Here is a 22,145-nt window from a genome sequence, read left to right as displayed (position 1 = left end):
TATGTTTGGAGCATCCAAAGCATAAGAGTGATTTTAAACCAAGTCCTTTTTTATATTTTGTCTCTACAAGCCTAATATTAGCATGTCTTCTAAGTATAAAATAGCTATTGGTTTAAAGTCTAGAACTTCACCAATTTGAGGATTTTTGCTTAGGGCTACTAAATACTCCAACGATTGATATCACTCCGGCAAACGAAATTCCTCTGCAAAGTTTACCACAGAGGTTATATCTTTTCGAATAACACGCCATTAGACAGAGGGAGTTAAACAATCTTGTTTTCACCGCGAGGCCATATAGCGGCCGCCGACATACTTAAAAACATTTTAACTGTAGACATTACAAGTCGCGTTATCGAAGCTAACAAGCACGTTTCCTTAGAACGCTGAGACTTAACTTCATGCGATTAGTTTTTCAAAGTATATAACCTCGTGTTTTGTCAGTAATTTGATAAAAAAAATTTGCCACAATTAAAATTACTTTTTACACAAAGATCTAGATTAATAAATAAAAAATGTCAAATCGTCACAACTTTAAATTATTTTTTTTTGCGTAGAGAAGAACTGCAAGATTTTGAAATTGATGGAATGTCGCCTGATGTGGCGTTCGTAGCAGACGGGGACTTTTGCTTAGGGCTGCTGAATACCCCTAACGTTAATAACACTACCGCGAGAGAAATAGAACTACAAAGTTTGCCAAAGAGGTAATATATTATGTATAAACCACCGTTAGATAGTGTGAGTTAAATAGCGCTTTTTAAAGGAATATAGCCTCGTGTTTTGTCAGTAATTTGATATCCTGACTAAACAAAAAATTGCCATAATTTTATACTCTGAAGTTATGTTTTACACAAAGATCTAGATTAAATAAAAAATTGTCACAACTCTGTACACATATTGATAACACTACGGCGAGCGAAATTCCTCAACAAAGTTTGCCATGAAGTAATATATTACGTACAAACTACGGTTAGACAGTGGGAGTTAAATAGCGTAGCTATGTTGCGGTGCGGTCGCCGACAGACTTGAAATCATTTTTTAAACGGAGACACTACGCGTCAGCGACGTTTACAACACGTTTCCAAAGTATGTTGAGACTTAATGCGTTTAATTTTTTTAAATGATTATAACCTCGAGTTTTGTCAGTAATTTGATACCCTGACTGAACAAAAATTGCTGTAATTTTATACTCTAAAGTTATGTTTTTACACAAAGATCTAGATTAAATAAAATTTGTCACTCTGTACAATTCACAATGTGATTAGTAAATCAAATCTGGATCAAAAAAACCAAAGGCCCCTGGCAGGCTGTCGATCGCACACCGTATCAATAATAATGTATTAAAATCCAAACACAGCGATCTTCAGACAGCTCAGATCGATTTATTTAGAGAAAAATACGAAAGTGAAGTGTAGCGATCACCCGACCGCTTTCAAAAGGAATGAAACCCCCGAATTCGTTTCTTAAACTTAGTTCTACACTCGTGATGGTACTTCCACGTAATGGTTGATACAATAGACGTGAGAACCTTTTAAACACTGTGTCCCCAGGCTCTCCTTGACCTGGGATCGTATCGAGAAGGGGAACAAGTGAATCGCCCACTATACGCGGTTCAACGAGATCACAATAGACGAAAATGGTCGAAAATTCATTCTCGAGAGTGCACCTTCCTTCGGTTGTGTGGCTTCCTTCGTAAAGGTGTGGAAGTGGAGTTGTTTGAAAGCCCAAAAGTTGCCCAAGGTCACCAGAGAGCGCCATTTGACATCCCCTAGGGAGGTTTATAGTGGTCAAACGCGTCACCGGATCAAATACAAATAAATTATTAATCACACCCCCATCGGGGTTAAAATCATCGGTTTCTGATTCCTGAAGAAGTCGTTTAAATTCCTTGGTGCCTTCTGTTTTAACTAATTTTGTCATTGTACTTGCAAGTTCCTTTCCCGATTTATAAAGCCCGCTTGGAAGCGTCAACTTTTTAGTAGCTTCGGCCCCCACTCTCATTCCGAACCACACTTCTGACCCAATATTTTTCCATGAGTAGGGATATTGAATGTCACTTAACGCGATCTCCCATTTTCCCTGATCCAAGTGAATGCTTTTGGGAAGTTTAGTTTTGAATTGGGTCGTTGTATTTTCAGGGTAAAACTCTAAACTACTATTGCTCGGAAGAGTCACGTAAAACATTCTTGTTTTTCAAACTCGGTGCTGGCAACAGATACCCAACCCCACTTGCCAGTAACGCTGTCCAAAGATTCGGGTTTGGGTGTCCCAACGTCAAATTCACAAGACTGGTGATGACTACAACAAAAATGAGAATCACTTCAAACACAACTTCTTCACGAGGCAAACTTCGCCCACACCACACCCAATCTCCTCCTGAAGTCATTGACTCGCTATACGCTGTAATGTACGACGTCCTCTGCGTTGAGCCACGAATTAAAACTATCGGGGTAGTCGACCCATTTTATAAGCCATTGCTCTACCCCGTGCCTTTTTCGCTTTTTCAATATCTTCTCAATGTTATAAAGGTCCTTATCCACACTTTGGAGTTCCTCATCATAAAACGACCCTTCTATCGGTTCACGATTATAATCGACTAGAGAATAGGTATGGGGATTGGTTTGGCGCCGGGATTTTACAAAAAACACTTCTTCCGTCCAGTTTGGTAAGTAACCTTTTTTAAACTTTGTACGGGTAACTGCGATTCTAACTGGGGAACCCACTGCAAACTTCCAGGATATAGGTGGATGCGATATATCGCCGTATAAATTTTCCCAGACAGTATCCTGATTATCTTGTTTCACCGACGAGGGAGTAGTTCGAATGCTGCGGTGATAGCTGTTGTTGTAGCTTTCTACTACATCATCTAGCACGTCAATATATTTCGATGTCTGGGCATACGTGAAGTACCGCCATAAACGCTCCTTCAAGGTCCGATTAAATCGCTCAACAATGGAGGCTTTTGTTTCGTCATTGTTCGTCGTAAAAAAATGAATACCGTGATTTTGTAACCAATTTTGAAAAAGTTTATTCACAAACTCTTTGCCACGATCTGTCTGTAATTTCTGCGGTTGGCGGTCCCCATCTTGCAAGATTTTTTCGAAAGCTCGCACAAGACTTGGCCCCGTTTTTTGTTTTATTAGGACAACCCACGCATACTTTGAAAACACATCAATAACGGTAAGTAAGTATTTGAACCCATTGTTGTAACGACTTAGTTTCACCAAATCAACCAAATCAGCCTGCCACTGAAAATCAATACCTCCGACTACAACACGAAGACGTTTAAAATTTCGACGTAGAGGTTTGTGGAGTGTGTAAGTGTCCTGCTTTCGCAGCCAATCTTTTACTTCAACTCTTTTTCGTTTTAAAGCACGGGCGAGGCGCTTCACGCCCCCGAGACTTCCTGGTTGCAAGGGAGAATAATATTCCTCAGAAAACTTTACAGATTTACCCATTTCTTTGCAAATCGTCTATTCTGCACCGGTGGCGGTTTAGATCCAACTGGGCGCTGGCCTGGCGCGGGTCTTGTATTTGTATACCCAAGCAATGACTTTGGTGCATTTGCTTTTTCCAATGCCGACGGGAAATCAGTCCATCCGATAGGCGTCGTTGACGTCGATCCGCGGCGTCGCACAGCATTGTGAATCAGATCCTCAATGTTGCTTCCCTTAACAACTTCCCCTTTAACCGAAAGCTCTCCTGTCGAGTTGAAATCAATTTCTGGACTTTCCTTGATAATATCAATGACTCGCTTTGCTTTGTATTTAAACGTCTTCGGCATAGAATCAATTACACGACTTTCGACAACATTTTTCTTTGTTTCCTCAACTTCTCCAGCCACAGTTTTTCCTCGGGCTTCTTCGGTAACCGTAAACTTAAGTGGTTTATTCACAAGGGTGTCCTTATAAAATTGATACCGTTGAAGTGCCTGGTTGTAAAGTTTTACTTTGTCTTCCATCGTCCCAGGCTCGTTAATGATGTCCTTCATTTTCCGATCGAGTGTGGTTAATGCGTTTTCAACAGGCGTCGTTTGTGAAGGTGTGTTTCCCTGTAGACTTTTCAAAATACGAGGGTCCACCAAAGCGAATTTTTGAACACTTTCCATTTCACTTCCCACCAGACAAAAGACTAGTGACGGCGGGTATTATGCTGCCAATCAACGGAGCTAACAACGCTGATAAAAATCCTCCACGTTGTATAATCTGACGTTTTCGTTTTGCGGGAGTTGACTTTTTTCCAAGTTCACGGATGCCGTTTTTATATCTGCAAAGTTTGGCTCGTTCCGTGGGTGTCAATGTTACGTTCCCCTTCAAAACGTTGTATGCACATTCGCAAATGCACTGGATTAATTCACGATCAGCGACTTTTATAATCGACCGAGCAAGCTTGGGTTTGGCTTTAGCGAGTGTCGTAAGAACTGGAGCTTGGTCATGTAGTCGCCTTGACATGCTACAGAGATTTTGGTACGTACACAATCTGGGTTTCACCGCGAAAAATGTTGGTTCTTAAACGAAATTTTTCTGCTGTGCTCTGCTTGAAGTCAAAAAGCAAATAACCGTGTGGACGAGAGGTCGCGTCACTATATGATTCCTGAACGGCACGCGTCCGCCCTGGTTGAACTTGCTTGGCAAGATGAGTTATTTGAGATGCGTCTCTTGGATTTTTAAAAACAACGAGGTAATGCGCGTTCAAGCTGATAGTGCGTTGCTCCTTTCCTTTGTGAAATAAATTCTGAACAATGTATATCACACTTATATTTTTGTGGTGGCTCCCTTTTGTAAAAAGATTGGTCACGCTTTTGTCGCATTCACTCATTAAATCATCAATAATCAAAAGTGTTCTCTCTGACGAATCAAAATCAGTTGCCAATCCCCGAACAAATTCCACACCGTTAATCCCTTCGTACGCCCCTTGCCACTCGCCGTAACACCATACAATGCGTTGGGGATTTGGTAAAGTTAACTTCTCGTTTATGAGACGTTTCACAAAGAACGTTTTACCACAACTAGTCGGACCAGCTACAAGGCAAGTGAAAGGGTGAATAAAATCCATGGTGTTTTCGCAAACAGATTTTTAACAAACTAAAAGTTTTTTATGTTTGTTGCGCTTTTAAACGCTTTTCTTTGGACTGTTTTTATAGGTTACAACCTCAGCTGCTTCAAGCACATGTTGTTTATTCGATAGAACGAACACAAAACTTAGGTTAGTATAGCCCAAAACACTTTAGGAAAGAAATTGCATCTGAATTAGTTATTTCATTTTGTGTTTCAGCCAGTCTCTTCTCTTCACGAAGGCATGCTTCTTCCCAATTCGGACCGCACACATCTTTTCCTTTACCACTAATTCCGGCAACGAATTGCCCACCTTTGATTTTGAGAAGAAACTCACATCCAGGAGAATGTTTGGCATGTTCTTCCCAAGCAACGTCATTCAGTTCCCAGTTAAAGAGGCAACATCCACAATACCAACATTTCACTTTATCATGAATACCAATAAAGTAAAATCCAGCTTCGGCTAAATCCGCCGGTGTTGATCGGGTATGATAAGGCCAAAATCCATATTTGAACGAATCTATACGTTTTCTCTCTTCAGCCATATTAACATTTGTAGGGTCCAAACAAGGATAATTCCTCGTCTCCTCGACCAATCCACCCGGGGCGCATATGACCGAGGTTAAAGAGTATTGAGCATCACTTCTATCTCTTCGTCCAAAGAGAGAACGACCAGTAAGAAATGACATATTTCTATTCAACTCAGAAGTGAACAAACCGAAAGCCTTCACAGTCACAACTCTTTTATACCATCTAGTGACCAGTGCTCATTCAAAAAACTTCTCACTTGGGTTTACGTCCTTACTCGGCCAACTCATTCAACAAATGAACCACTCTAAGTTATTTTTCATACAATATGTGACCAAGCCCACATAAGTGAACAGTGCCCGATCCCACACAAGTGAAGAGTGCGCGATCTCAGACCAAGTGAAGAGTGCCCGATCTCAAATCAAGTGAAGAGTGCCCGATCTCAAACCAAGTGAAGAGTGCCCGATCCCTAATAAGTGCAGAGTACCCATGCTACTCGGCTCATTATTACTACTGGTGTGATATTGTGTTCAAGGTTTTCTTGTTCGTCCACTTGGCACAAAAGTATTTGCACCATAAGGCTGTGAGCTGTCAGCCTTTCGTGTGTTATTGTTGCTGCCAGCAATCTTGAGATAATAGGCGAGCATCCTTTTCTCAGCGTTGTATGTCTTTTGTTCGTCCTTTAACGCATCTGAAGGCAAATGGAACGTAAGTCCCAATTTATCTTAGTTGTCTATTTGCTTTTTTAGATATCCGAATAATTATTGATTTATACATTACGGGTCTTTTCAAAACAAGCATACAAGACTATACCATTATGAAATGCATTTTTGTCATAGTACCTGTGCACCCTGCAACTCAGCTTTAAAATGTATTGATACAATTATAAAAAAAAAGTATTTTGGCTTGGTTTTGAAATGATTTTCAAATAATGGTGTAAATTTACACATGAAATGGAAAAGGATAAGCAACAAAGCTCTTAATCAGGAATAGGTTCAAAAGTTGTAGGTTGTAATTTCTATAAAAATGCGAATTAGAGAGTGTATACACCGGTGATTCACCAACGCGAAACCTCACATCCGTAACAAATTCTGCAATAAAGCAGTTAATTAGTTTTCGAGTCAAACAAAAGTCGAACCCATTTTCAATGGTGCAATGGGATTAACAATGACTGTAAAAGCACCACAACGTTTCGTGCACAATGTTTTCGTAATAACCTGCAAAAATGTCCGCATAAAGGAACAGCATTCACACATAGAATATGTAATACTTTTTTTTTAATCTTGCTTAATTTTAAGCTTAGGATCACAATACGAAGGGATGTTTGCGTATTGTAGAGAGAACTTGTTCAGCGTGGGTATAACTAAGTTACAATATCAAGAGTTTTGTAAACATCAAACTCAAGCGTTAGTGAAGACCATGCAGCTGGAATTGCCTGAAATTTTACAACTGGACCACATTGCTCTTGTCAGAGTACAGCATGTTCCAAAAGTACAAGCTTACCGCACTGCAGCTCCAACTTACAAAGTAAGGAAGTTGTGATGGACACCTCACAGGTGAGACTTTTATGTGATGTGTCCACTGGTGTTTGCAGACCAATCATTCCGCAATCATGGCAAAGAAGAACTTAAATCAAAATTCATTTTATCTTCCCAAAATCATGAATTAATAAATATAAGTTTTACCTCAACGTCAACGTGTAGAGGCGGAATGCTGAAACACATTTCGTACACCACTGTTATGTTGAGTTTGTAGGTCGAAGAAAACGTGTCCAGTGTAAAAGCTCCATGGTAAATTCTTGCTGTGAAACATTGAAGATGTTACATCGTTGTCTTATTTTTGCAATGTCTCTCACTGAGCTATTGGACCCGATCTGTGACGTATTCAATAAAATGGAATTTTAATGCAATGCAATCAGTACAAACAACATTCGTGGCCACCGGAAAACCCCGCTGGGCATTTTGTCCTTGAGAAACTCTGGGTTACATGTAGTAGCCGAATTTAACCAATCACAAAATATGAGCATATTTAGTGCCAAGTTTGCCCAGTGCGACTACACACACTATTAAACAAAACTCCTATAATGCTCTTTATAATTGAGTGCATGAAGTTTTTGTAAGTTAAACTAAGAAAAAAATTAATAAAAGCAGGTATCAATTTTGCCTTGGCTGAAAAGCAAGCAAGAAGAAAGTGCCAGCAATAGCATTGGTGCAATATTCTTCATCTTTCTTCTCACACAAGTCACTGTCTTTAAAGTTAGTGGAAGCTATTGGGAATATTGGCAACGTTAAACAATATCAGCTTCAGTATCCAAGCTTAAATTTCCTGACATTAGGATAGTTGATAATACAGATCGGTGTTTCAACAAAACGCTACAAATCTGCAACTGTGCACACCCTTGTCTATTTTATCACTTCTTTATAACTTAAGCTGATACATAATTTGGTTGGTATATCATTGGACAAACTGGGCAAACTTCATTACGCAAACAAAGCATGTGCCTTATGGCCAACCAAAATCCACGCCACCTTCACAGCTTTATGAGGTAAATGTTCTGTGGTGTTTTTACCCTTTTTCTTGGTAGCCGCAATACTTGTGTATTTTCATGCCGTGTGCCAGAATTTGCTTTAGGGACAGCAGGGCCTCAATCTAACACTGGGTTATATCCACTGCAACCGCGTCACATGTATAAATTTCTAATGAAATACATCATCCGTAGCCATCAACTACGCACTTAATTATTGGGACGTGGTCTATTTCAAGTAAGTTACGAAATGAGTAGGTTATTTATGTGCAAAAAAAGCCATAATAATATTGGTAAGCTGCAGACAGGGTGTGTACACGCACTGTTTCGACCTGTGAGGTCTCATCAGTGCAGCAACAGATCGACGTTGACCGGACAGGTACCACAAAGTGGAATCTAGTGTGCCTGCTAGTGTAAAAGCTAGCACAGTGCCACTGCAACAGCTGCACTGATGAGACCTCACAGGTCGAAACAGTGCGTGTACACACCCTGTCTGCAAGTAGGTTATTATTCATTCTTCTATAAGTTTTGTCAACTTAACATGTTCCCTGTTGATTGATCGTCGCTTAACACAATATAGTATATAAGGCCTACAGATGGTTATGAAACAAAACTGGAAGTAGTTGTTATGGATTTCCGTCATGTCGCTTATAACAATCAACCTTCATCCGCTACCAACTGAAGTTTTTGTTTGTGTTGTATCTCTGTTCCGCTTGGTTTAATCCCAAAGCAAGCAGCACTTACTCGTCAATGGTTCTAAACCTTTTTGCTACTACGGACCCTATCAAGTTTCAAAACAACTAACAGCTGGCAACCCTTTCAATCTGAGGTAAAATGTTATAAATAGAAAACAATGAAATGCAAACTACTATTTATTAAGGAGAAAGAAGGCACCTCGGGCCAGCGTTTAAAAACACGGGATTTTGAGCGTTGTATAAGATAGCATGGAATTTGCGTAGCTTATTTACATCTCCTCAAACACAGAATGGCAGAAAACAGTTACGCCGAAAACGAACATGTCCTAATACTTTTCATCAGTTTATGCAATTAGAATAATGGGCCTGCACAAATTTATACGTAACAAATGTGAGTACATAATTGCCAATAATTTAAGCTCTGTTTACAAGTAATTAAACTTCATGCAATTAAAAGTTACAGAACACAAACAAAAAATGGGCGTTACACGCGAAACATTCTTCATTTTTACAAAAACTAACAAAAAACAGTAAATTCATTTTCAGCAAAGGGGTAATTGAAGTAATATGTACATTCAGGGTTTAGCTTATAGTCCCCAGGAATGTTCGTTTTAAATAACATTTTGTGTTGTAGAAGAATTTTCGTTCATTTCTGCCCCTTCTGCCTTCTGCTCTTCGTCACTGTTGTGTTTTGGGTAAAATTCCGCCATTCTTTCATGACCACGAAGGAAATCGTAGCAATGGATAAGAACCTGGGGAATGGGTTCAATGAACAGGTTGAAAAACTCTTGCTTGTCTTCTATCTCTTCGTAGGTAAGCTGTACGAGAGTCAAAATAAAAAGTTTACTAAGTGGAAAGTATTAGTAATCGACTATCTGCATGCAATAATCGACAACTTATCCAAACAGCCCCCAAAAACTATATTGCGAGGACAAATATTTCACAAATTAATATTTCTATGAATAAAATACCTACGCGACCCTTTGGATAATTATGAATAAAATATCTATGCATTTTTTTTTGTGTGTGTGCAATAAACGGTGGCCAGGGATCCTAATTGCTAAGACTACGACCAAATCTTATAAATATCCAAAAGGTCGACACGGATTCGAATATTTGAACATATGAAACCATTTTGTGAAAAGCGTGTTGTTCGTCGGAACAACAGTATTGGCTCACATGATTGTACAAAAAAACCGGTGATTTTGCTTTGTAGCACTTACATTACATTTTTGAAGCACTCTCCAAGAACAAATGAAATTAATTTGGGTAAGGTTTAAATTTTTTCGTAGCGCACAATATAGATTTCTGATTGCATTTTCGTATCCATAAGTTCGACATCCGTTTGTTATGAAAACACATATTATCATGTTAGTAGTTGACATGAGAAACAACCTCATGCAATTCATGGTTTATTGACTCTAGTTCACACCTTATTACGCAGTATGCGAATGATGTCTTCGATTCCGTCGCATTTTTTATCGTTCCGAGTTTCGGTTGACGTTGTCGGTATTTCGTAATCACTCAAATCGAACTTTGCTGTCTCAGGTTCGTCAGAATATTGTTTATCCTCCAGGTATTCTTTGTTAAATTCATTGAAAGCTTTCTTGTTTATTTTGCCAGATTTGATGCCTCCTAGTACAACTGTGCGAACTTTCTGAAAACGACGGCAAGTGATTTATATGAGATATCCTACATTTTTAGTCCATCAATGAGTTAAACGTTAGTTCAAATCATACATTACGCTTGTTAATAATTTTGTAATGCAAATTGCATGTCCTTGCAGTATTGTTCAACCTCGGCTTTGGAGCAATTTTAGGTGTGTTTACATACGATGCCTCTGTGGAGTTATTGATACTTTATACATATAATAACAATAAAAAATACTTTTTCCCCCATATCAACCCATTTCAGCAGCAGTTTTGACACAATATTTGTAATACTTTTACATTTATAACTATTATGTATAATTATCCCGTGTCAATTCAAGTTTTAGGAAACTAACTTTATTTTTATTGACCATCAGCCAGCTAACGGTAAATGGATATTTCTGTCTCCGCCTATGCCACCCGCAGTTTACCTCAATAAAATTGTTTTTTCTTTGAATATCCCACAGTGCTGGATGTTTCTCAACATCCTCCAAAGTTGGTCGTTTTTCCACATCATAAGATACCATTTTTTTTACCAAGTCGCAGGCTGTAATTCTTTGTTCCGCTGTAATATGTAGATGCTGTGTGTTTTCGGAACCAAGTAAATACTTGAAAGTTGGTGGTTTCTTATTCCTGATATTTGGTTCGTGTTTGTAATATTGATCTCCAAACATAAATTTTCCATGAGTGAGAACATAATGAATGTAGACACCCAGTGCGAATATATCGCTGCTAAATTTCTGAAAAAATATTTTTGTTTTCTAAAAAACTTTGAATTTAAAAATAATGTTTTATTGAAAAGTTTGAACATACGGGCTCAATGTGTTTGTCTTTGTCGTCGTAACATTCCGGGGCAATGTAAGACGGGGTTCCCGCCACCTGAGTAAGAAACCTCGATTGTATGTGAATCCCTTTTTGTCTCAACACAAAATCTGTGACCTTGATCCAAACTTTCCCTCTCATATCCTTTTTAAGGAGGAAATTTCCTGGTTTGATATCACGATGAACTGCAAGTTTTTAATACAGTTACATATGTAACGCAGGTAAAAATGATCATCAGAAAATCAGAAATACAACCTATGCCCATTCCGTGAAGATGCTTTAAACCAGTAACCGACTGTCGAATAATTTCGTGTGCAGTGACATCAAAATACTCCAAGTAATTGACTTCCATTTTTGAACCATCCTCCACATTTATCGGTTTTTCTGTTCCTCCATATTGGCTGGACACCCACTAAACAAGTTTTAATTTAAGAAACAATACACACACATTTTAACAAACAGAAAATACTTTTTCAACATCTCCCCCGCATAGTTCCATGACAAAATACAGACAAATACCCTGGAAAAAAAGTTGCTTTACAGCGAACGTTATTTGTTAACTTTTAACTTTTTTTACCTTTTCAAAGGAACCAAAATATCTAACAATGTTTTGATTGTCGCACATGTTCAGAACTTTTTGTCCTTCATACGGTTTTCTACATATGTTTCGATCAACGCATTTTGCGGCACAATATTTGTTGTCCTTTGTTCGAATGCATCTACAAAAATAATGCTTGACGCAAGGTCAATGTTTTACTAATCCACTTGAAGACCAAGTCAATAACTTATTTGCCGTTTTGTGTTTTTAAGTTGAAAATACTATAACATGTTTTTTGATGTTTTCAGGCTAAGTTTACCCTGAAATTTCTACAATGTTTTCAGAAACATTAGACTCTTTGGCAATTCATACGTTTTCATATTGCAATATGGATCGCGTCAATTAAATTGTTCTTTTTAATAAAAACAATCCAAACAAATATCCATACAAAAATATTTTGGACCCATGTGCTCCTTCTCCGATCACTGCTTTATCTTTCAATGTATATTCCACAGCCGTTTTACTTTCTGCAATCATGTAAGTTTATTTTGTTCAAACAAAATGTAAATGGTAAAAAACACATACCTCCGTAATTATAAATGTTGAAAGTAAGCTGTAAGGCATAAAATATTAGTAATGTTTCAAAAGCTGTACATTTTGGGGCAAGTGAAACGCAGTTGTAGCAATGTTATGTAGTCCGATGTTTCTATTGCCAAAACAGGCATCTTGACTCAAGAATTCCAAACATTGCCACAACAAGAAAGCTTGCATATCTCGCATTTGATTTGAGCTCACACAAAAAAGTAACAATGGAGCCAATTATGTATCAGCATTGTTAAAATGCACAACCTTACGTGATAAATAGGGGAGTCATTAAAAGAAACACCATCAACATTCGTAGGTCTACTTTCACTTCCGTTCATGATAGAAATTTCTCTGGGGATGCTCTACAAAAAAATAATTGTCAGGCTACCTCAGGATTTCTCTATGAAACGACCACAGGAATGAGCCTGTGCAGTTCAGTGTTGACCATGGGCTTTTACTTTTCAGCTACTACGTCACTGCCTTTACTTCATTCTTCATCTCAATTTATCAGTTTTTCAAACAAACCGAACAAATATTACTCTGTTTGTTTGCGTAAATAAGAAACCCAAGAAATTTTAGTTACATCATTTTTGTCGGTGCATTGGTTCATGGCCAAAAAGCCGTGGTTTAAATACAGCCATGTGGAAATTACTGTTACGAGAATTTGCACAGCTAATAGCATGGTTTTACCTACATCAGAACACAAACCTTTTAGCCGATATCATTGAAGTTACTTTTGATTCACATTTATATTATAACAAAAGCTTGCCCGGCTATTATATTAATATACGTAATGACACTATTTACTCTCGCATACAAGTTCTACGGGAAATATAAATAGGGCGTAAATTCACTGTGCTGTCACAATAGCAATGGAGTTTTGTGTATATTTTAAACATAGTGTACGGTAGAGTAAGGTCAGGCAAGAAACTAGTTGAAATTCCTGTTGCTGCCAGGCATATTGCAATTTAAAAATGTATTTCAGTAAGTATATTTTATGTCAGAAGAGCAGTACATTTTAAAAAAACTAGTTATTCTAAATTCGAAAACAAGATATCTTTTGTAGCGTAAACATTTAATAGGCAGCGAGATGAAGTTGTTATCTTCAAGAATAATAAGATTTATTTTTGTCTATTCCTATTTAAGCTTTCTATCTTTTGCATGGCGAAGTTACTTTACATGTAATGATAAAATCTTTTCAGAATTGGCGTTTTTAAATCTTTGTTTCGTGTTTGTTTTTACAAAAATAATGGTTTTGCAAAACTGAATTGCAAAAACATGTGGTAGGTCTGAATGCAGTTGTGATCAGTATTTGGTCGAAACATGTCACATACCTTGGGAAGGAAATCATTGTCAACACAAAAGTGACTGTCTTATTGTAACTCGCGCATACTTTAGTGCCCTCACCGAAGCTGATAGCTGATGAAAGGCAAAATTAAAATTAATCTCCTTTGCACAACATTGCTCCCAACATTTGACCAAAATAACGGTTTGTGAATTGTCATGAACTTACCATATCTATTGGTTGCGGTGCAGTTGAAGGTAAAACGCCATCTGCATCCGGTTCAACTGGTGACAATCCTGTGTTTCCTTCCATATATTTTTCAGTTTAACTGTTTTTCAGCAGATTAAATGAGAAACGTCTTTTACACCTTTCTCTGCGGAGCATAAAGGTAGGAAATACTCTAGCGGTCTGGCCAATAATCAGTTTTTCAAACAAACCGAACTGTTACTGCACTCCGTGTATGCGTAAGTTCAGTGGTAAGAAAACCAAGTTTTAGTTCTGCAGTTGCACAATTAGCATTATCATGTGTCTATAGGTTGTTATTGATACATCATTTTCCCAGTGCGGTCACACATGAAAAAGCGGTTCATTCAAATGTAATAAAATATAAAATGGTGATGAATAATCCTAAGTCGTCTGTCTTTATAATTTTTTTTCGACATATATATTTCGCCTGACTTGCAGGCATCATCGGTATCGTAAAAACAACAAAACAGCGAAGTTAACCAACAGTAATAAAAATGTTAAAATACCTTACAAAAGGACAATCAGATTTCACGATTAGGGAAGGTGCGACTAAACTATCGGCTTCGGCTTTGTGTGGAGACGCTCGATAAAACATAAAAGCAAAGAAAAAAAGAAAAAAGGGGGAAGACAGCAAACTGCAAACGATAGCGGTAAAAATGCCGGCGGTGATCTGACACTACGTCACTGATTGTCACAATGACAACAAAGTTGGTGGAAACATCGTCGATTAGCGGATGCAAAAAACAACACTTACATTGTGTTAGGCAATATATGGCGGTTAATATTAATTTTTGCCTTAATTTTGTGAAACCATTTGTCTTCACATATGTCCAATAAATGGACAGGGGGCTGTTCGACGTAGACCACTTTGTAACATTTTGCCATGTCGGTGGTGCTTGTGTTGCACATAGTAGTGGCGCAGTAACGCAGCTCGGTCGGTGTTTCCGTTATCTTTTCCCGTTTTCCAAACGGCTCGATGCCCGTTCCATCGAGTGGAAAACTTGTTTTTCGTTTGGCCAACGTATTGGTCACCACATAAAAGGCAGGTAGCAATATAAATGCCATAGTTTTGGCATGTCAATGTCTAACGGAGTGGAATTGGCCCATTGGGTGTTAATCATTGTTTAGTACTTGCAACCATTGATGTGTGGTTGCCGAAATTCCCACAGAGGGCGCAATGGCCGCAAGGCTGTGACAGTCCTGTTTTGTGCGGGTTTTGATCGTCACAATGAGCGATGCCTCTATACTTGGTGAGCATGCAAGCGAGAGTGTGTGGGCGCTTGTATACTACCATGGTATGTGGATGCAGGATCTTCTCTTTGTGACTTCGTCGGAGTAGGTTTACGAAACTTGTAGCCCATATGTCCAATACGAGATAAGACTGGGGGCAAACCTTTCCTTCCAGTCTTTCGCCAGGTTTAGGACGTCGTTAACCATGTTTTTCGGAAATCGCGAGCGTATGGCTTTAGCTTTGAGCTTTTCCAGGCTGCTGTGGTAGTCCTCATGATTCATTCAAGCGGCGCAATCTTTCGGCCTCTCCATGTAAAATACCTTTGAAAATCGTCGGAGGGTGGTGAGAATACCCGTCAAGAAAGCAACGGTGCAAAGTAGTGTCCTTGGTATGATCGACGGTTTTAAATGCGACCGGAGATCGGGTGGAATATACGTGTTCTACGTCAAGGAATGGTACGCCCGGCATGTCTTGTTGTACGTGTGTTTTATTGAACGTGAGTTCCAAATTATTTTTGCGGAACACGTTGTCAAGCCCATTGCTGACGTGGTTGGCTGTTTCTTCAGCAAAACAAATAAAAATTATGTCATCAATGAAACGCTTAAAAACCTCGGTTTCTTTGATGAATTGAGCAGCTTGAATGACGACATGGTGAACGGCGATGTTTGCCAATGAGACCGAATGGTTGTCACCGGTTACGATGCCAGTTTGTTGCGAGTAAAATTTTGTTCGTTACGTAAGACCTTCAAGACACACAAATATTAAATTGATAAGATCTTGTGTGGTCTTGTGGCTGTACTGCGTGTGTCGTTGTAGAGCATCCTGCAGGGCAGAGTGAACTCACGTTCAATAAAACACACGTACAACAAGACATGCCGGGCGTACCATTCCTTGACGTAGAACACGTATATTCCACCCGATCTCCGTTCGCATTCAGAACCATCGACCACACCAAGGCTACTGCTTTGCACCGTTGCTTTCTTGACGGGTATTCTCACCACCCTCCGACGATTTTCAAACGTATTTTACATGGAGAGACCAAAAGATTGCGCAACATGGTTAACGACGTCCTAAACCTGGCGAAAGACTGGAAGGAAAGGTTTGCCCCAGTGTCATCCGCTGCACATCTCGTATTGGACATATGGGCTACAAGTTTCGTAAACTTACTCCGACCAAGTCCCAAAGAGAAGATCCTGCATCCACATACCATGGTAGTATACAAGCGCCCACACACTCTCGCTTGCATGCTCACCAAGTATAGAGGCATCGCTCATTGTGACGATCAAAACCCGCACAAAACAGGACTGTCACAGCCTTGCGGCCATTGCGCCCTTTGTGGGAATTTCGGCAACCACACATCAATGGTTGCAAGTACTAAACAATGATTAACACCCAATGGGCCAATTCCACTCCGTCAGACATTGACATGCCAAAACTATGGCATTTATATTGCTACCTGCCTTTTATGTGGTGACCAATACGTTGGCCAAACGAAAAACAAGTTTTCCACTCGATGGAACGGACATCGAGCTGTTTGGAAAACGGGTAAAGATAACGGAAACATCGACCGAGCTGCGTTGCTGCACCATTACTACGCACAACACAAGCAGCACCGACATGTCAAAATGCTACAAAATCGTCTTCGTCGAACAGCCCCAGTGCATTTATTGGATATATGTGAAGACAAATGGTTTCACAAAATCAAGGCAAAAATTAACATCAACCGCCTTATATTGCCTAACACAATGTAAGTGTCGGTTTTGTTTTTACTTCCGCTTACCGTTGAAGTATCCACCAACTGTGTTGTCATTGTGACAAGCTTATCAATGACGTAGAGCCAGATCACCGCAGGCATTTTTAACGCTATCGTTTGCAGCTTGTTGTGTTCTCCCTTTTTTTTCTTTTATGTTTTATCGAGCGTCCTCACAAACAAGCCAAAGCCGACAGTTCAGTCGCACCTTCCCTAATCGGAAATCTGATTGTCAGTTTGTAAGGTATTTTTACATTTGCATTACTGTTGGTTAACTTTGTTGTTGTGTTGTTTTTTAGCGATACTGATGATGCCTGCACAGACAGGCGAAATATAAATGTCGAAAAAACCTAAAAAACCCAGAATTATGTATCATTTTCTGCATTGATCCGTTACTGAGTCTCTGTCAGCCATAGATACTACACAGGCGATTCATAAAAATCAAACTCTCATTTGCTATATTATTTAATTTACATTTAATTTTTTGTTTTTATTCGGGTATATTGTTCAATGTTATGTTTTAATTAAAACAAATTTGGCAATATACTTTGTTACACAAAATATAATATTTAATGACAACCGAATCTCATAAAATCCTGTTATAACTATGGCAAGACAAAGTAAAAAGTCATAGTTTGTCACCAATTAGTCCATTACCGATGAGCGCTTACCCTTCTGATGGGTATTTTTGCTTTGCATCACGTTAATCGTGACGTTTAACATTTACATGGCGATAAGTTAGCGAAAAATGTTTTGTGGTTGGCGCAATTATAAATATTACACATTTTTTGCTTTTTGTTGCAAAACTCCTTGACAATCAAGTAAAGCACGCCTGTTTAATTTTGCTACAAAAGATAATATTAATAAGGATATGGCCTCCGCAGTTTATACAGACGAATTGTGTCGTTGGACGTAATGCGTGAATTTATCAACCCCGTTGCGTTGTTTTAATATTATTCACTGGGGCAAACCTGCCCAATTGCAAGCAATTTGTAAAGTATTTATAGACGTATTGCAAACTTTAACGCTTTAATTGTTGTGCGGGTGTTACCCCCGCATTAGATATGATTTATGAGCGCCGTCTCCACCGATGGGTATTTTTGCTTTGCATCGCGTTGGTCGTTGTGACGTTTTTACGTTGAAATACTTTTTTACTCTGTCAAATGTGTTGGAAAGCATAAAAATACCAATATTTAGAAATTCTGTGCGTTTTTTGAGATAAAAATACGATAAGTTATGCTCCGACCAAATAAATTTATCAGTAGACATTTTGTCGTTCATTAAAAATAATCTTGCTTCATAATTATTGTTTTTGAACAGGAGTCAAAAAGCATTTTCCAAATCGCGAAACTCTTAATGAGCAACCAAATAATGCATTAACGGATCTGTATGTTAATGTTGTATAATTATGTTACACCTAATTCATAGTCATATAGTTTTTGTTTACCATCTCAGCGCAACACAACAATGACAAAGTTTTAGTTAGTAAAATTGGCAATAAGATACCTAAAAACTTATCGTTTTGATTACTTGGTGCAACGCTGTTCCTTCTTTTAGTGCTAGAGTAAACCAAATGTTTGAACAACATTCTGTTCTCAATAGTTCGTTTTCTGACTTTTGTTAAGCCTGCAATTCAACCAACATTAACTGACAAACCTTGAAACCTTGAAACCTTGAAACCTTGACTTCGACTAGGCAGGGTTTCTATGGCTGCTAATCCTCCATTGTTTGTACCTTGCATCTCACACAGTAGAAATATTTTCGTTCGAACCTCATTGCATTATTTCTTTTATTAATATAAGCAGGCAAACCTGCTCCTTCGCAAGCAATATAAAAAGTATTATAAACTCAATATAAACTTTAACGCTTTAATTGTTGTCAGGGGTTACCCATGCATTAAGTACGATTAATGAGCTCCTTCCCTTCCGATGGGTATTTTTGCTTTGCATCACGTTCATCATTGTGACGTTTTTAAATTTAAAATATTATTCACTCTGCCAGAATGTGCTTATATCATATAAACATCAAAGGGTTTTGCAACAGTAGTAATATACCACTCTGCTTTTTTGATTTACCATAAAACGACGAGTAAAATTTTTAAGACAGGTGAAGGCGAATTAACTTGTTTGATAAGCTTCTGTCCCACTTTACGTTTGTAAAACAGCTCATCTCATCTCGAGCAGAAACTAATACAAGTCCTTGAATCAGCTGCTTCCTATATTATTTAATTTACATTTAAATTTTTGTTTTTATTCGGGTGTATTGTTCAATGTTATGTTTTAATTGAAACAAATTTGGCAAATTACTTTGTTACACAAAATATGTCATTTGATGACAACCCAATCTCATAAAATCCTGTTATAACTATGGCAAGACATAGCAAAAAGTCATGGTTTGTCACCAATGAGTCCATTACCGATGAGCGCTTTCCTTTCTGATGAGTATTTTTGCTTTGGATCACGTTAATCGTGACGTTTAACATTTACATGGCGACAAGTTAGCGCAAAATGTTTTGTAGTTGGCGCAATATTAAAATGTCACACATTTTTTGCTTTTTGTTGCAAAACTCTTTGACAATCAAGTAAAGCACGCCTGTTTAATTTTGCTACAAAAGATAATATTAATAAGGATATGACCTCCACAGATTATAGAGACGAATTGTGGCGTTGGACGTAATGCGTGAATTTCTGAACTCCGTTGCGTTCTTCTCATATTATTCACGGGCGAACCTGCTCCATTGCAAGCAATTTGTAAAGTATTTATAGACGTATTGCAAACTTTAACGCTTTAATTGTTGTGCGGGTGTTACCCATGCATTAAGTACGATTTATGAGCGCCGTTTCCACCGATGGGTATTTTTACTTTGCATCGCGTTGGTCGTTGTGACGTTTTTACGTTTAAATAATTATTTACTCTGTCATAATGTGCTGATATCTTATAAACATCAAATGGTTTTGGCAAAGTGGTATTATACCATTCGTCTTTATTTTTACTACGGCGAATTGTGTAATGAGTAAATCACTCGACCAGCTTTTTGGTGTTCGAACCAAATGTCTAGTATTTTTAGCTTGTTTCTGGTAGCGTGATTAAATGCCAAATACTTTACTTTTTTTAGCAACGGTGAACCTTCGCCGAGATTGACAAAATGCTGACCAAGATCACAACACTTTTCTTTACTACATACGATAGTTGCTATCTGAGTTTCCCTGCCCTTTTATTGCGCTATAATGGGGATTCTGGAATGCCGAAGTGCATTTGCTGTTTGACACTTTGGCAATACATATCGCATGCCCACTAACAGCACATTATAAACTGCAAGAGGAACTTGTCCTCTTTGGATATTTTTAAGTACTTAATCCATGCCTACCTCTGCAGACATTACTGCCAATGTACATTTAATGCTTCAGGTGTGTTGTTATAATGATAGGCCACTACTGCTTCATAGAAAAAGCTTAGCAAAGCGACAGACAAAAAGGAAATAACAAAGCCACCGGATCGAGCATGTGAATAGCATTTGGCAACACCGAACTGCGTTAACCTAGCCTTACCACAGACGTCGCTAGTGACGTAACAGTATGGTTATTTTGCTCACATTCATGATAATAATTACCGTATTTTACGGACCATAAAGCGCACCCGATTATAAGGCGCACTGTCAATAAATTGCTTTGATTAGTATTTTGTTCATACATAAGGCGCACCGGGCTATAGAACGCAACGTATTTTAAGGAGTACAGGTTACCCTATAAAGCTCATTAAACAAAAACTTGTTACGTAATATATGTAAGCAAGTCACAATAGTATGAATATCACAGTTGCTAGTTGCTTTTACCGTAGTTTATTGTGTAAGACGGTGGTTTATTTATAATAGTATCGGTACTGGTTTTGAGTGTAGGCAATAAAACACTACTTGATCCATACATTAGGCGCACCGGCTTATAAGGCGCACGATCAATTTATGAGGAAAAAAAAGGATTTAAGTTGCGCCTTATGGTCCGTAAAATACGGTATCTAGTTCTTGCATTTCTCCCCCGCCAATTCGTTAGCCGAACACAAAACCGGCTTTTCACGGGACAAAGCCGAACACAAAATACTTGTTCGGCGAAGAATAGATGAACAAAACACAATTAACCACACGAAAACATATGCATACATACGTTTGTGAAAAGAACAACACAAAGAAATTTAAACAGGAAAATACAGGCATGCAAATTTTGGGGGGAAATTATAATAGTTCTTCATAACTTTCATGGGAATTTGTGTTAATCACAAATATAGAGCACAAAAAGCGAAGAAATGCGTTCCTTTTTTTAGGTTTTTGTGAGAGCTTAAGGAGCTTCAATACAGATATTGTTTTAGCAACCAGCATAGGCGTCGATTTTTTTAACATTTTGTGAAATATTATGGGTGACCTTTCCAGGTTTTTTCGTTTCTCCGCTGATTTCACAAAGCCAGAGAAGAAAGTTGGTGTCGGACGCAGTTTGCCAGTATCTTGATGTTGTATTTGTGTACCTAGATGACATCTTCGTACCAAGCAAAACACCTGCTGATCACTACAACCATTTAAAACGACTTTTTACACAGTTGTCAGTGCATGGTCCTGTCATCAACGTAGGCAAATGTCAGTTTGGCGTCGACCAAATTGATTTACTCGATCACAGAGTCAACATGAGGGTGCGAGTCCGCTGTCTCCTACAACCATCAAGGGGCTTCGGGAATTCGCGGGTTTGATAATTTTTTATCACAGGTTCAAACCAAACGCAGCAAGCATCATGTCCCCAATCTATGAAGCATTTCGGACAAAGTTACACTGCTCGTCTGGAACAATCGCCTGACTTCAGCATTTGAAAAAGCTAAAGCAGCACTTGTGCGCGCGACGCTTTTGCACCACCCTCTGCCCTTAGCGCCAACTGCTCACAGTGCCGACGCGTCACAAACATCGGTTGGAGCAGTGCTGCAGCAACTCATTGAAGAGCGCTAAACCCGACCTTAAGGTAAGGTTTTGTGTGCGCAGCTACAAACAGTACCTGATGATGTTACAAGCGGTCATATATGGAACCCCTGAACTTTGTTCCTATCATGGCAGGCCCAAACATGGTCTCCACTTATTTGATAAATTGTTTAAATTGTTTACGGAAGATGAAAAATTCTAAATCAGTTTAAAATTGGATGTTTCATTTCTTTGATCAATGGACATGCCTTCTTGCATTTTGCAATTGAGATACAAAATTGTAATACATT

At 38.5% G+C, this 22,145-nt stretch overlaps 1 protein-coding gene across 3 annotated transcripts in view; it reads right to left on the bottom strand.

Moving 5' to 3' along the window:
• Positions 1 to 18,711, bottom strand: part of LOC145913137 (serine/threonine-protein kinase/endoribonuclease IRE1-like) — a 34,761-nt gene extending 16,050 nt beyond the window's left edge. Inside the window, exons 1-12 of one of the 3 annotated variants that reach the window (XM_083000685.1) lie at positions 18,561 to 18,711; positions 13,906 to 14,050; positions 12,662 to 12,754; positions 12,393 to 12,420; positions 12,256 to 12,334; positions 11,847 to 11,988; positions 11,739 to 11,789; positions 11,525 to 11,681; positions 11,261 to 11,454; positions 10,879 to 11,187; positions 10,231 to 10,455; positions 9,025 to 9,616 (exon numbers count right to left, since the gene is read on the bottom strand). In XM_083000685.1, coding sequence (XP_082856811.1) covers positions 9,410 to 9,616; positions 10,231 to 10,455; positions 10,879 to 11,187; positions 11,261 to 11,454; positions 11,525 to 11,681; positions 11,739 to 11,789; positions 11,847 to 11,988; positions 12,256 to 12,334; positions 12,393 to 12,420; positions 12,662 to 12,754; positions 13,906 to 13,989 — 1,569 coding nt within the window. In that variant the 5' untranslated portion in view covers positions 13,990 to 14,050; positions 18,561 to 18,711 and the 3' untranslated portion in view covers positions 9,025 to 9,409. Of the gene's footprint in view, positions 1 to 9,024; positions 9,617 to 10,230; positions 10,456 to 10,878; positions 11,188 to 11,260; positions 11,455 to 11,524; positions 11,682 to 11,738; positions 11,790 to 11,846; positions 11,989 to 12,255; positions 12,350 to 12,392; positions 12,421 to 12,661; positions 12,755 to 13,905; positions 14,051 to 18,560 lie in introns of those variants that run through there. The other 2 variants (XM_083000686.1, XM_083000687.1) reach the window with 2 other exon arrangements.
• Between the last annotated feature and the right edge of the window lie 3,434 nt (positions 18,712 to 22,145).

Source organism: Ascidia mentula, chromosome 9 (assembly GCF_947561715.1).
Source record: "Ascidia mentula chromosome 9, kaAscMent1.1, whole genome shotgun sequence".
Taxonomy (NCBI): domain Eukaryota; kingdom Metazoa; phylum Chordata; class Ascidiacea; order Phlebobranchia; family Ascidiidae; genus Ascidia; species Ascidia mentula.
The sequence above is the reverse complement of the archived record's forward strand: the minus strand, read 5'-3'. Positions and strand labels throughout refer to the sequence as shown.